At 39.7% G+C, this 14,044-nt stretch overlaps 1 protein-coding gene across 1 annotated transcript; it reads right to left on the bottom strand.

Moving 5' to 3' along the window:
• Positions 1-305: 305 nt before the first annotated feature.
• On the bottom strand, positions 306-10,700 carry LOC121865104. The gene is made up of 5 exons (XM_042364434.1): positions 10,595-10,700; positions 6,862-6,997; positions 6,012-6,356; positions 3,530-3,710; positions 306-1,967 (listed from the first exon to the last, which is right to left on the bottom strand). The coding sequence occupies exons 1-5, from the start codon at positions 10,698-10,700 to the stop codon at positions 1,221-1,223; spliced, it is 1,515 nt and encodes a 504-aa protein (XP_042220368.1). The 3' UTR covers positions 306-1,220.
• Positions 10,701-14,044: the final 3,344 nt, after the last annotated feature.

Here is a 14,044-nt window from a genome sequence, read left to right as displayed (position 1 = left end):
ATCTCCCTCTTTCTACCTACACCAACCAGCCAGCAACACCTCCTCCTCCGCCTGCCTGGCGGTCCTCGCTCCCGCCGGCAAGCATGGCGACCCACAGGCTGGTCCTCCTCTGAGCACCCTCACCAACCACTCTCTCTACATCACGCTTGTAACCATGCTGCCTTCCCAGCACCAAGCTGCATTGTACATCCAGTACATGTATACAGAGAGCACAGTGTGAGTTTCCTTTCTCCATCCCATCCTGAGTGAACACCAAACAACCTGTTCTCCACAACATTATAATGGAACTTAAGTTAAAAACAGTAGTATACCAATATTTATTTTTATTACATTGTAACAATGTCAGGAGTGTTCCCACCAATTTCGAGCCTATAGAATGAAGGCCTTAGGCTTGTCTTCAGCCAATGAGGCGTGATGTCATACTTTAATTTTTACTTTTATCCTCTTCACCAAAAGATCGGCTGTTCCTTTGTGCCACCTAGTTTGAAAAAGTCAGTCTGTGTTGGAATTTGGCTAGAGCCATCTAGTGGAGAAGAAGATAAAAGTATATGTAATGCTGATATACAGTACATTATACTGTATCTACTCTTAGACTGACAGTAATGTACAGCACCATTATATATACTCCGTTGTGGAGTTTTTTTTACCTTCTGTGGTAGACTGTTTATTCTAACAAATTTTTAGATGATTTTCACTGGTATTTTGGTCGAGTACTGGAACAAGCAACAGTGAGGATATTTTTTTATTAAACTTATTTCAAATTTGGTAAATTTTACGTGCAATTTCTGGCTTACTTTACCTCTGCTTATCTATTTTTCACCCCGAGTGCCTCATATAATAATAATGGGTTTGTAAGATACAATCCTGACTCACGTATTTATTAAAAAAACGGCACCTATTCTCAGGCTCTGGAAGAATATGTTATGTAGTTGATCCCTGGTTGTGATATCACATTTATTCTAAGACTTATTTTTAGCTTTGATAAATCTATACTGTACCCTGAATATATTTGCAGTGTGAAATTTATTGTTGTACAGTATTGTTGTTTTTAAATGTCTCTGGAAACTGAAATGCTAATATGAACCAACAGAAACTCTTAAAGTAATACTGTTCTACATAATGGAATTCCCAAGACAATTTCATTTTAAATTCTTACGACAGTTCTACTTCAGCCTCATTGTCTATCATAATGTCAATTATGTAGAGATAGAGAAACAGATCTAAGTCACTAATGAACTGTTGATCTTGATGATGGCACTGTTCAGCTCCATCACCTGCTTCACCAGGTCTTCATCCAGCAGCAGATGAGCTAAAGTCACCAGACTGGACTGTAAGTCGTTTTTGGTGCGACCTATCCCTGCTGCTACTGCAGCCACAGCCTCCTCAACTTCTTCCAGTAAGGCATCATCTAAGAAGGAACTCAGTGGCTGTCTGAGGTGTTTCATGATGCCTTCAACTTGATGGAAGAAAGAAATGTTTGTATTGTAGCAATTCCTGATGGGGAAGTAGAGTCCACATGTGAGATGTCCTTCATCGTCACGCCCCAGCAGAGTCTTGAAGGTTTCTACCAGATTACGACGTTCAGCGATATCCACTCCAGACAGAAATGGTCTCGAGACGTGGATTAGACTTGTAAACTTCTTCTTTGGTTTTCCATCTCGTTCTTCAACCACCTCCCAGGCCACAAAGGCTGGATTGTCTGCACAGAAATGGTACTGAAAGGTGCGGTGGACTTCTGAACGTGTAGTGCTGGCCTTTATGATACCTGACTGAGGGGCAAGACCATCCTCCATAACTGTGATGGGCTCCCCAACATGGTAGCCAGGGTCAAAGAGCAGCACGCCAGCACGACCTGCCACACGGATTCTGATACACAGTAATACGTGTTCCTTGATGCAGCTGGCCACAGGAGGCTCCTTCAGTGAGCAGTACCAATCTAATGCCTTCACCTCTTCCTCACAAGACACCTGAACAACAAAGTATATTTATAATTTCAACTTTTTGCAACTTAACCTCAACACCAATGTATGTATATAATCTGAACTGAAACTTAAAGGTATATTTTTACCTATCTACCTAATTTCAACTTAAAATGACACATGGACCACAAAGTATATATATAACATCAACTTCTCAGATGACACCACAACATCAAAGTACCTGTATAATCTTAATTCCACATATGACACCTGAGCCACACATTACTGTATACACCTGTTACACATAACCACTGTATTCCTCTTGGCTTACACAATACAATACCAAAATTATTGTGTTTTCAAAGAATATAATACTTTAAACATGGGGAGGGTCTGTATATTAAAATGAAATTAGGATATGAATGGTGTAGTGACATTCAATTTGTTAAGACTTGGTCAGCCAAAAAATTCATAGGAATATAATCTAAAACCGATTTACTGGAGGATTCTACAAACCCAAACACTTTTTATAAATTCCCGTCCAACTCTACAGATGCGCATTGATGTCGAAGCCATACAATGAAAGTTTGTTTATGTTGTGTATTAAGTTCTTGTGAAGGTCTTGCTTATTCTATGACAAAATTACTCAAGCCAGAAAATGGATACTTGTCAAATAATAAAATAATCCTTTATGTTCTTTAAAAAAAACTATCATGCATCAAACCAACAAGACAGTGGAAATATCTCATCTTCTATACTGTACTAATAACATTTCTACTATACAACAAATTAACAGTGAGCAAGAGACCTGACTGACTCATTAGTGGCTAAGAGGAGGAGTAAGTGGCTAAGTTTAAAAAAAAAACTTTCAAAGAAATTTTTGTTTACTATTATGAACATGCATCAGAGTGGAACAAGATAATTAAGGTTATGTTACTGTATATATATTAAGGTGTCACTTCAGGAGTTCAACAGTTGCACGTTACTAATATCAAACTTACGACAGTACAGTAGTATGTCTATGGTATGAAAAATCCCTATCGTGTCTACTGTAATCCTTTTAAGGGGACAACTGAAACAAGGAAAAATTTCACATGGGTTCTGATCTCCCCAGTTTGCTTCAGGCTCCCTGTAAAAATTCACATCTGACATGACACTCAGGAGGTTTGATCCCATAGACACAGTATTAATGTCTCCTGTACAGACATATGCCCAAAAACATTATCGTGCCATCTTTGAATCCAAGAAATGACAGCTTAATGTAATTTACCTGGTGGGCGGCGTCCCTGAGGTTGAGGTATTATACAACACCTCCTGGACCTCCACACTATATAATATCACTACTGTATATAACTGTAGCAAGACAATTGCCTGTTTACGAACGCATGTTGACGTGGGGAAAAGGTTTTTGTTATATATTAAGTTTATAAATAAATCTCAACATGGAATAAAAAAGATTGAGGTTTTCATCATATATTAATACTCATGTAGTGTATTTCCAATATCAAAAAATTTGGCTTATTACTTAAAAAATAAATACTGTACAGTTTACTGTAATTTATTGGTAATATCAACGTATTTTACTGAGTGATATACAGCTTCAAATTTACCTGGTAAGTGGCATCCTTGAGGCCCGGGTAGTTAGTTTCAAGAACAGACAACCTGGTGGCGAGGTCAGCTGCCAGGCCCACACAGGTGTAACGCCCGGGCAGCAGCGGTGGATCATAGTCACGGTAGAACTCCAGCAGCTCTGGGTACTCGTCCCGTGACTCCACAAACTCCTTTGAGAATCTGTTGGATTGGGAGACATTGATTACAAGACAATCATGAACAATATTTGTATGCATCAGTAAGTGTATTAATTACTCTTAAAATAATTACTGACAAGAAATGTGTTAATTGCTATAAAGGAGCAGTGGTAACGTTGCATGTTAATTACTCTAAAATAAGGTCTGTCAGTGTTATACATGCCAAGCCATGTTTTCCTGGTCGGATAACTGCATAATCAAGTTTCTGTTATCATTTGACTCAAGATGCTTATTTATTAAGGTGAAATAAGTGGCAATGTTTATTATACAGTATTAAAGTAATCAATGGCAATGTTATACAGTACACAGACGTGGTCCCTCGATTAACGAATGGTCCAATTAACGAAATTTCGGTTAACAAATTAACTCCCATAAGGAATTTCAATTCCATTAATGAAAGCCCTACAAAAACACGCTTTGTTGTGCGCATCAGCTGATCGGCTAGTCCGCCAATACAGTAATTGGTTCTATGTTTACATTTGTTTCCAGTGGAGTAAATATCAAGAAAGTTGTGCTCTTGAATATTTTTGCATGTTTATATTAACATTATTGGTCATTCTAATTTAGTTAACATATTGATAATACAGTCAACCCTCGCTTTACGCGGTCCCACATTCCGCGTTTCCACGTTTAAGCGGTACCCTGCCGAAACAGGAATGCTCACATTCCGCGGTGCGTGTACCTCTTTACGCAGAGAGCTGTTGGCGAGCCGCGCCATTTTTGGATCCAAACCTCCCGCCATCCGCCATGTCGTGTAAGCGGCGCGAGCATGGTGCGCACAAGGTCGCCCAGTCATCAAAACATTACTGAGTTCTTCACCCGCCACCCACCACAGCCGGCCCAAGTCAGTGATAGTAATAATTATAGTGAGGATATGGACTTGTATGGACTTTGAGGGGTTTGACAAAGAGGCCCTGCAAGCCTCTGTGGTGGATAGTGATACAATTGATACAAGTGATACAGGCGAGGGCCAATAATCTGCCCTCTGCCTCGGAACCAACCGCCCATCCCCGTGTGCCCAGCCATCTTTTCTACTAATGTAAGCATTAAAAAACCTAATATTATTGATATTTCTCTTAATTATTAATTGTGTGTGCATACCATCATAAAGTTAAGATAATATTTTTACAACAACATAGTTGTGTGTCGTCAAAAAGTGGAGTTTGGGGGTCAGCCCGGTCTCTATTTCAATTAATCACATATGTTATGTTGTTCACTTTACGCGGTACCCTGTGGGTTGAATTAACCGCGTAAAGTGAGGGTTGACTGTATATACAGTACAGGGAACAGTTTTTGTGCACCCATCAGCTGATTGAATCACCCACTAACGCTTCTTAGTTTAACTTTGTTTACAGTGGAGTGAACATCCAGTTTGTTGGTCTCTTGAATATTTCTGCATTTTTACGTTAAAATTATTGGTGATTCTGAAATTTAGCTCACATATTTTTAATATACAGTGCAGAAATTATTATGAAACATGAAGAAAGCATTAGAACCAATGCACTCTGTTAAGAATATGGCATGTCATCATCAACTGCCTCTACAATCAGCCGTTTGATATTTAAAAGCTGCCGGGAATACGACATACACACCCCAAAGTAAGTTAAAATATAGTATTCTATTGTTTTTTTATTTATTATTGTACAGAATACTATACAGTACAGTACTGTATTGTATTTAGTTTATATTTAATGTTTTGTTAATTCTATTACAGGTATACAGTACTTTGTATGTACTTTTTCTGTGAGTTAGAACCAATTACCCAATATCCCATTGAAATAATAGATTTAGTTAACGAAATTTTTGGTTAACGAACGATTCTGTGGAACCAATAGTGTTCGTTAATCGAGGGACCACATATTATTTACAGAAAAACATTTAAACTGAATTTTTATAACCAACAACATTCATCAGTACAACTTGATCTTTCAAACATGCTAAACTGATCACTGACATGGTGTATGTTAACCCCATACAATACAGTACAATATTTTCTTGTCTCATCAAGAAGAAAGTTTACCGTGCCAAAAATACCTACTGTGTAATTATGTAAAGATCAAAAAAATTATTCAATTATGTAACCAAGGAAGATTTATTTCAGTGGTTAGTGGTAGGTTATAATTATGGTATGAACATTTAAAAGAGGTCATGTTTGTGGTTTAAAGGTAGGTAGATGCAGGTAGGTGTGTGTGGGGTCATCTTCAGAAGGAATAAGCTGGGGGGCCAATCTTGGGATGGAATCCCTTCATGTAACAGCTAAACTAACATCTGCCAAACTACTCACGTGATAAAGTTAGAAAGAGTGTCGTATGGAAGGTCGGCGAGGGCATGGTGGAGGTGGTGGGTGAGACGTGCCAGGAACCTCTGATAGTGGTGGAGGGTGGAGAAGTTCACCTCGGGGCGCCCACAACCCCACTCAGGCAGGGGTAGCGGGCGTTCCACTGGCCACTCGTCCTCACCCCAGTCACTGTCATCGTCGCTGGCATAATCGGTGGTTAAGGAAGCATTCAGAGCAGCCCGTTCCTTGACGCTGACCTCCGAGGTGCCAACACCACTGTGGTAGCCGGACGATGAGCATGACCACCACTCGTGGCTCGGGTGCACGTCACCAACCTCTGACCGACACTCGCTGTCGACAAACAAGTATAATAAAACCATCTGCAAAGAGCTGCATTTATTTTATGGTAATAATACCCTAAATGTTATACAGGTATAATGGTAAAACAGTACTGTAATTATTGTACAGTAATAGTATACACTGTAAATGACCTAAAGTTCCATTATTTTGAAAAAACGATTCACTCACAAATTCAAATAATGACTGAAAATTACTGTATATTCATCATAAAATCAAACTTTAAATAATTAAGAACAAAATAAAAGTTTTAGCAACAGGAAATAATTATACTGGAATTCCATTAATTCTAAACACAATTTTAAAAAACTTTAAATGATGATAAAGAAAAAAATTGATCTTAATGGCAGACGATGTTTACCTTGCCTCACTGCATAAGTCCCGCGCACGAGCCCTGGCGGGGAACAATTGAGGGCAGAAAGGTGCGACAACACCTTCCTTGAGTGTAGTGCTCCATGGGTGCTCGCGGTCGAGTCAGCTAGGCCAGGTATCTCCGAGCCTAACGAAATTGTCCACTTGAGGCGCCTCCATCGCTGTCTTCTGCTTCAGTGTTGCCAAAGCAGTGGCCAGGGGGAAGGGGGACTCATCCGCCCCACCCGTTGTCTTACTACTATTGCTGTTGTCTTCACTGCTCTCTGAAACATAATAACATCAGTCAACAACATGTTAACGTTGAGGGGTAATATACCGCGTGGCCACTACACCAGTGTTGTGTACTGTATTATGTAGTCTCACCCAAAAGTTCGTTAACTCTCCCAGCCAGCTATTACTGCACTGCCTACTTCAGATGTTTGAAACTGTCTCAGTACCAACCAGAACATGAAACCAATACAAATGAAACTAAAGGTTCGAAGTAACAGCCTCAAGTTCATACATCTGAAGCAAATAGTGCAGCAATAGCTGGCTGGGAGAGTTAAACTTTTGGGGTAGACTGTATCGCAAGTCAGGAATCTGCCAGTACAGTATATACGGTGTGGACTAATGGTATTCTTTGTACTCGTCTGATAAGGGTTGAATGGGTAGTAATAACGGGATCACCTTAAGATTAGACACCCCAGCTTCAGGATCACCTTAAGATTAGACATCCTCAGCTTCAGGATCACCTTAAGATTAGACATCCTCAGCTTCAGGATCACCTAAAGATCAGACACCCCAGCTTCAGGATCACCCCAAGATTAGACACCCCAGCTTCAGGATCACCCCAAGATTAGACACCCCAGCTTCAGGATCACCCCAAGATTAGACACCCTAGCTTCAGGATCACCCCAAGATTAGACACCCCAGCTTCAGGATCACCCCAAGATTAGACACCCCAGCTTCAGGATCACCCCAAGATTAGACACCCCAGCTTCAGGATCACCCCAAGATTAGACACCCTAGCTTCAGGATCACCCCAAGATTAGACACCCCAGCTTCAGGATCACCCTTAGAGATTAGACATCCTCAGCTTCAGGATCACCTAAAGATCAGACACCCCAGCTAGGATCACCCCAAGATTAACACCCTAGCTTCAGGATCACCCCAAGATTAGACACCCTAGCTTCAGGATCACCTAAGATTAGACATCCTCAGCTTCAGGATCACTAAAGATCAGACACCCCAGCTTCAGGATCACCCCAAGATTAGACACCCCAGCTTCAGGATCACCCCAAGATTAGACACCCTAAGGCTACCTGAGAGGGGGAGGGGAGTTAACTTAGCATTAGGTAGTGTTAGAATATTTAATCACCAGGGGCAAATCTTCAGGTGTACCCAAATCACGTTCGTTCTGCCAAGGTTGTTTCAAAATATTACCAATGCACTGTACTATTCTTATGTTCAACAGCTCACACTAGGCACCGGTATTTGTCGTTTCATATTCTCGTGTTATACCTTAATCTGATTTTTTAAGTTGAAGACGTACTGTAGATGTGTTGGTGTGGCAGATTACGCTGAGGTGTGTCCTTGGTGGTTCAGTATCAGGCTGTCAGCGATAATAAATTACAACTTCCCTGCTGTGTTGAGAGAGAGAGAGAGAGATTACATGAAGATTAATCCCTTCTTTTACCTGATAATTAAACCCCCTTTTTAATAACCTAACCTCCGCAAGTAACATCAGATTGTTTAATTATCAATAAAATGAGGTAGGGGTGCTGATCTTCACGAGAGAACGAGAGAGAGAGAGAGAGAGAGAGAGAGACTAGATCACAATCATCATGGGAATCGAAGGTTATATTTCCAAGTCTGCCCATTGTACATCCAGTCGTCTGCCCCCACTTACGATTTTTTTTAAGATGACCTGACCAGATTTTAACCCACGGTCAGTCCCCTATCGAGAACGTTGACCTCTGATGTCACTAATATGCCTATTATGACCTCACCTGGTAGACAACGCTACGAGGTCATACATATACTGTAGATTCAACATGTACAGAAAATAATGGTATAAATCACCTGAAGATTACCCCCCCACCCACTGCTAATTCCACCTTATGTTTAAACCAACCTTACGCTAACCTAACATATTTTAACCTTAATCCAATCTACCCAAACCCTACCTTGATCTAATCTACCCAAACCCTACCTTGATCTAATCTACCCAAACCCTACCTTGATCTAATCTACCCAAACCCTACCTTGATCTAATCTACCCAAACCCTACCTTGATCCAATCTACCCAAACCCTACCTTGATCTAATCTACCCAAACCCTACCTTGATCTAATCTACCCAAACCCTACCTTGATCTAATCTACCATAACCTACTAAAATCTACCATATAACCCTATAATCTACCCTAACTTCCACCCTATAAACCTACCGTACCCTAACCTACCGTACTACCCTAACCCACGCATAATCTACCTAACCTACCGCATAATCTACCCTAACCTACTCATAATCTAATTCTAACCTACCGCATAATCTACCTAACCTACCGCATAATCTACCCTAACCTACCGTATAGTCTACCTTACCATAACCCTAACCTATAATCTACCTAACCTGTCTACCTAACCCTACCGCATATCTACCCTAACCTACCGCATAATCTACCCTAACCTACCGCATAATCTACCCTATAATCCACCCTAACCTACCGCATCTAAACCTACCGCATAATCTACCCTAACCTACCGCATAATCTACCCTAACCTACCGTATAATCTACCCTAACCTACCGTATAGTCTACCCTAACCTACCGTATAATCTACCCTAACCTACCGCATAATCTACCCTAACCTACCGTATAATCTACCCTAACCTACCGCATAATCTACCCTAACCTACCGCATAATCTACCCTAACCTACCGCATAATCTACCCTAACCTACAGCATTAGGGTGTTCAATCGGTGAACGGATATAAACTCACACGACTTGTACAGATTGACAACACATTATCTACAGTATATGATGGCATTGCACGTAGGTTAGTTTAAGTTAGGTTAGGTTAGGTTTTTCTTGACCTTTTTCCTGGCTTCGTTTAATCATAAGGCTAAGGGGGCTAATCTTCAGGCGACCCAATGGCCTTGTTCCAAATACATAATCACATAAGCCGTATGTTAAGAGAGCGTTCGTAACTGCTTGAAGAGTTTGGGGTTTCTACTTCACTGTTTACATTGGTTTAACAGGTATATAAGCAATGCAGGTATACAATTCAGCAGTAGTTTACATACCTTGAATTTTTCATACATTGTATATCTGTATTGTAGAAGTACATTTTATGCAGTACAAGTATGCAATAATGTATTGTAAATGTTATATACACTAAACAACATACAATTTTCTGCAGTACATCGTGTGTATACCTGTATCGTCTACGTACACGCTGATTTAATGTAAACTTGTATGAAGATTTCAATGAATAATTATTTATCTATTCAACAAAAAGAAATAACCCTGAGTCCCCTGAGTCAGCAGGTAATGTCGTAACAACTGCGCACTTGACATCCTGTTAAGCAGTAAATTTCAAATGAAGATATTTCGAAATATCCTCATAAGAGTTAAAAAAATATTAAATATGACGTCAAGTATATACTGTACTGAGGTAGCCCCTGAAAACAATGCGGTGATACCCTGGTTAAAGTTTGGACCTTTACTCCAAAGACGACTTGATAAAAAAAAACTAATATTCACCTTTTATATATCCGTTAGATGATTATATTCAAGTAAAAATAAATCCTGAAGACGGCAATAATATAAAGAATAGATGAAAAAAAATATTTGAAATAATGACGATTCACTACTTACCCATGAGACGATCACGAGGAGCTGGTATGCAACTGACGTGGCTTTGTTGACGACGCGCTTTATATACCCCCGGGCTGGAGTTGCCACAGACTGATCTTTCAACCATTTTTCACTATTTTATGGCCTTTAACTTAAACTAATCAGGAAGGGGAAATTTATTTTTGTTATATTTTACGAATGGTGGTAGAGAAACTTAACCGCAAAAAAAAAGATAAAATGAGCTAATGACAATGAAAAATAATTGCGCAACGCAGCCCCTCAGCGACAAGATGGTGATGTCGCAACACCTGCGTCATGGGTATTTGCTCTAGTTTTCCCAGGACGAACTGATATTCCCCCCACCCTCATGTCTAACATTAAGCCAGCCAAGCCATTTAAGTAATCAATATACTAATTCGGTTTTACACAACCTTTGGCAAGTATACCCGGCTGTGAATATATACCATATGCGATTAATCACTGCACATGCTATCGCTACTTCCAGTAATACAATTTAACATACTTCAACAACTTATCGTAGTTTGACATTTAATTTGTTTAGATTCAGGTAGTTTTCGTCCTGGGAATAAATACGGCATACCTATGAAGAAATTCCAGGAGTATGACGCTGCACGCACTGTATATCTGGCGAACCTGTACTTGTAATGTCATTCTCTAAGGCTTTCACTTTACGTTTTTTAATGTTTTTGTTATTTTATTATTGTATAACTAATATTAACAACCTAACATATTACCGGTACATGTAAATTATATTAAAATCATCACGTGAAGTGGCCCTAATACTTATTCCAGGTTATGTAAGTAATTCTTATCAATCTGGTACCACCCGCTCTACCTTTGAACCCTAGATATGAGGCCATGAAGCATGTCTTTAGGTAATTTTAGGTTTTTCTCCAATGCATGTCCAACGATATATAATATTTCAAATGATTCTTCAGAAAAAACTTGTAGATGTTAGACATAACAATATCTGGCATCTGTTTTTGTTTTGTTTTGATGGTCAGTTCAAAACTGATAATATGTTACATAAATTTATTTGTCAGTGGCCCAAGGTTAAAAATGCTTTGAAAACCTTTGATCTTGATGTATGATAGTTATTTAGTGGGTCCCTTATTTTTGACCTAACCTGACTAGTCACGTCACCCCCCTTCTCTTAAGCTCCTCTACGTGTGTGTTGGTGTGGGGATTAGTGGATGACATCATTGTGATCTGACCTCATGTTTTTAAAGTCACCCTGTATATTTAAGCCTCTCTCTGTCCATGTAATCCAGTTGCCTCTGAAGATGTCTTACATAAAGCTAAGATATATATATATATATATATATATATATATATATATATATATATATATATATATATATATATATATATATATATATATATATATATATATATATATATATGCTGATAACCACAAAGTAAAGATCTTGTAACTAGACTTAAAACTTTCCCCTCGATACCATGAGCCTTAATTTTTACTCAGAAGCCTCTGATGCGGTACTCTGTCAAATACTTTGCTAAAGTCGACTTGTGAAAGAGACTTAGGGGTACTTGTAAGCCCGGACCTACGGCCTAGAAAACAGTGCGTTAATGTTCGAAATAAGGCAAACAGAGTATTAGGTTTTATATCTAGAAGTGTAAGTAATAAGAGTGCAGAGGTCTTATTTCAACTATACCTTGCGCTAGTCAGGCCGCACCTCGATTATGCGGTTCAGCTCTGGTGCCTTGATTATAGAATAGATATCAATTCACTGGAGTCGGTGCAACGAAGAATGACGAAAATGATTCCGGGACTTAGAAACCTACCATATCAGGATAGGTTAAAGAAACTAAACTTGCATTCCCTAGAAAGACGAAGAGTGCGGGGAGATATGATAGAAGTATTTAAGTGGGTGAAAGGAATCAATAAAGGGGATATAGATAAAGTTCTTATAATATCCGAGCAGGATAGGACTCGTAGCAACGGATTTAAGTTGGATAAGTTTAGGTTTAGGAGAGAGATAGGAAGAGGAACTGGTTCACAAATAGGGTGGTGGACGAGTGGAACAAGCTTAGCAACTTTGTAGTTAGTGCTGGAACGCTGGAAAGTTTTAAAATGAGGCTAGATAGATTCATGGATGCTAGAGTGGTAGTAACTCTCGACAGGAGCTGCCATGCACAGGCCAACCGTCCTATTGCAGACTCCTTATTTTCTTATGTTATGGTTCGCCTCGTCAACAGTCAGTGATACCTGTTCTTGTTATCTACCTGAGGACACCTGTACTTGTTATCTACCTGATGACACATGTACTTGTTATCAACCTGAAAAAACCTGTACTTGTTATCTACCCAATGACACCTGTTCTTGTTATCTACCTGAGAAAACCTGTACTTGTTATCTGCCTAATTACCTGTTCTTGTTATCTACCTGAGATAACCTGTACTTATCTACCTAATGACACCTGTTCTTGTTATCTACCTGAGCACACCTGTTATCTACCTGGGGACACCTGTACTTATCTACCTGAGAAACTTCTTTTTGATAAGCTCTACAAAAACTTACTGAACATTTATCTGCTCCAGTCCTAATAGAAACCAGACCTACAACTGGCCTCACTGATGGTGCAACGCATAATGTTGACACGTTCGGTGAGCCCAGAAGCTGCCAAGAATACAGTTCTGTAAACTAATTTATTTTACCTTTCAAATTCACCATCACCACTATACCACCACCACCTCTATACCATCACCACTACCCACTACTACCACTATACCACCACCACCTCTATACCATCACCACTATACCACCACCACCTCTATACCATCACCACTATGCCACCACCACTATACCACCACCACCTCTATACCATCACCACTACCCACTACTACCACTATACCACCACCACCACTGTACCATCACCATTATATCACACCACACTATACCATCACACCCACCACACTATACCTCACCACTATACCATCACCACCACTATACCACCACTACACTACTCCACTATACCACCATCACCACTACCCCACTCTATACCATCACCACTATACCCACCACCACCACCTCTATACCATCACCACTATACCACCACCACCTCTATACCATCACCACTATACCACCACCACCTCTATACCATCACCACTACCCACTACTACCACTATACCACCACCACCACTGTACCATCACCACTATATCACCACCACAGGTACAGATACAGACTAGTAGTCACTAGACAAAAAAAACACCTTTTGCTTTATGTTTCTCTGGTATTATACCATACACAGGCATGGTATAAATTAAAAGCAAAATTCCACTGTGTTCCTCAAACTATGTGTTGAGTGTCGTACAGCAACATCAGACAAGAGCTGTTATTGGTCAAGACTGGCCTTGAATACTAAAAAAAAAAAAAAAAATCCAAGTCACTCGCAGGAATTAATCAACCACAGATAATGAAAACAACA

The sequence above is a fragment of the Homarus americanus genome, unplaced genomic scaffold (genome assembly GCF_018991925.1).
Source record: "Homarus americanus isolate GMGI-L3 unplaced genomic scaffold, GMGI_Hamer_2.0 scaffold2539, whole genome shotgun sequence".
Classification (NCBI taxonomy): domain Eukaryota; kingdom Metazoa; phylum Arthropoda; class Malacostraca; order Decapoda; family Nephropidae; genus Homarus; species Homarus americanus.
The sequence above is the reverse complement of the archived record's forward strand: the minus strand, read 5'-3'. Positions and strand labels throughout refer to the sequence as shown.

Coding starts and splice junctions, on each gene's coding strand:
- LOC121865104 (XM_042364434.1), bottom strand. CDS start 10,700: ATGGTTGAAAGATCAGTCTGTGGCAACTCCAGCCCGGGGGTATATAAA. Junction 6,998..10,594: donor TCCTCGTGATCGTCTCATGG/GTAAGTAGTGAA, acceptor ATTATGTTTCAG/AGAGCAGTGAAGACAACAGC. Junction 1,968..3,529: donor TCAAGGATGCCACTTACCAG/GTAAATTTGAAG, acceptor TTTGTTGTTCAG/GTGTCTTGTGAGGAAGAGGT.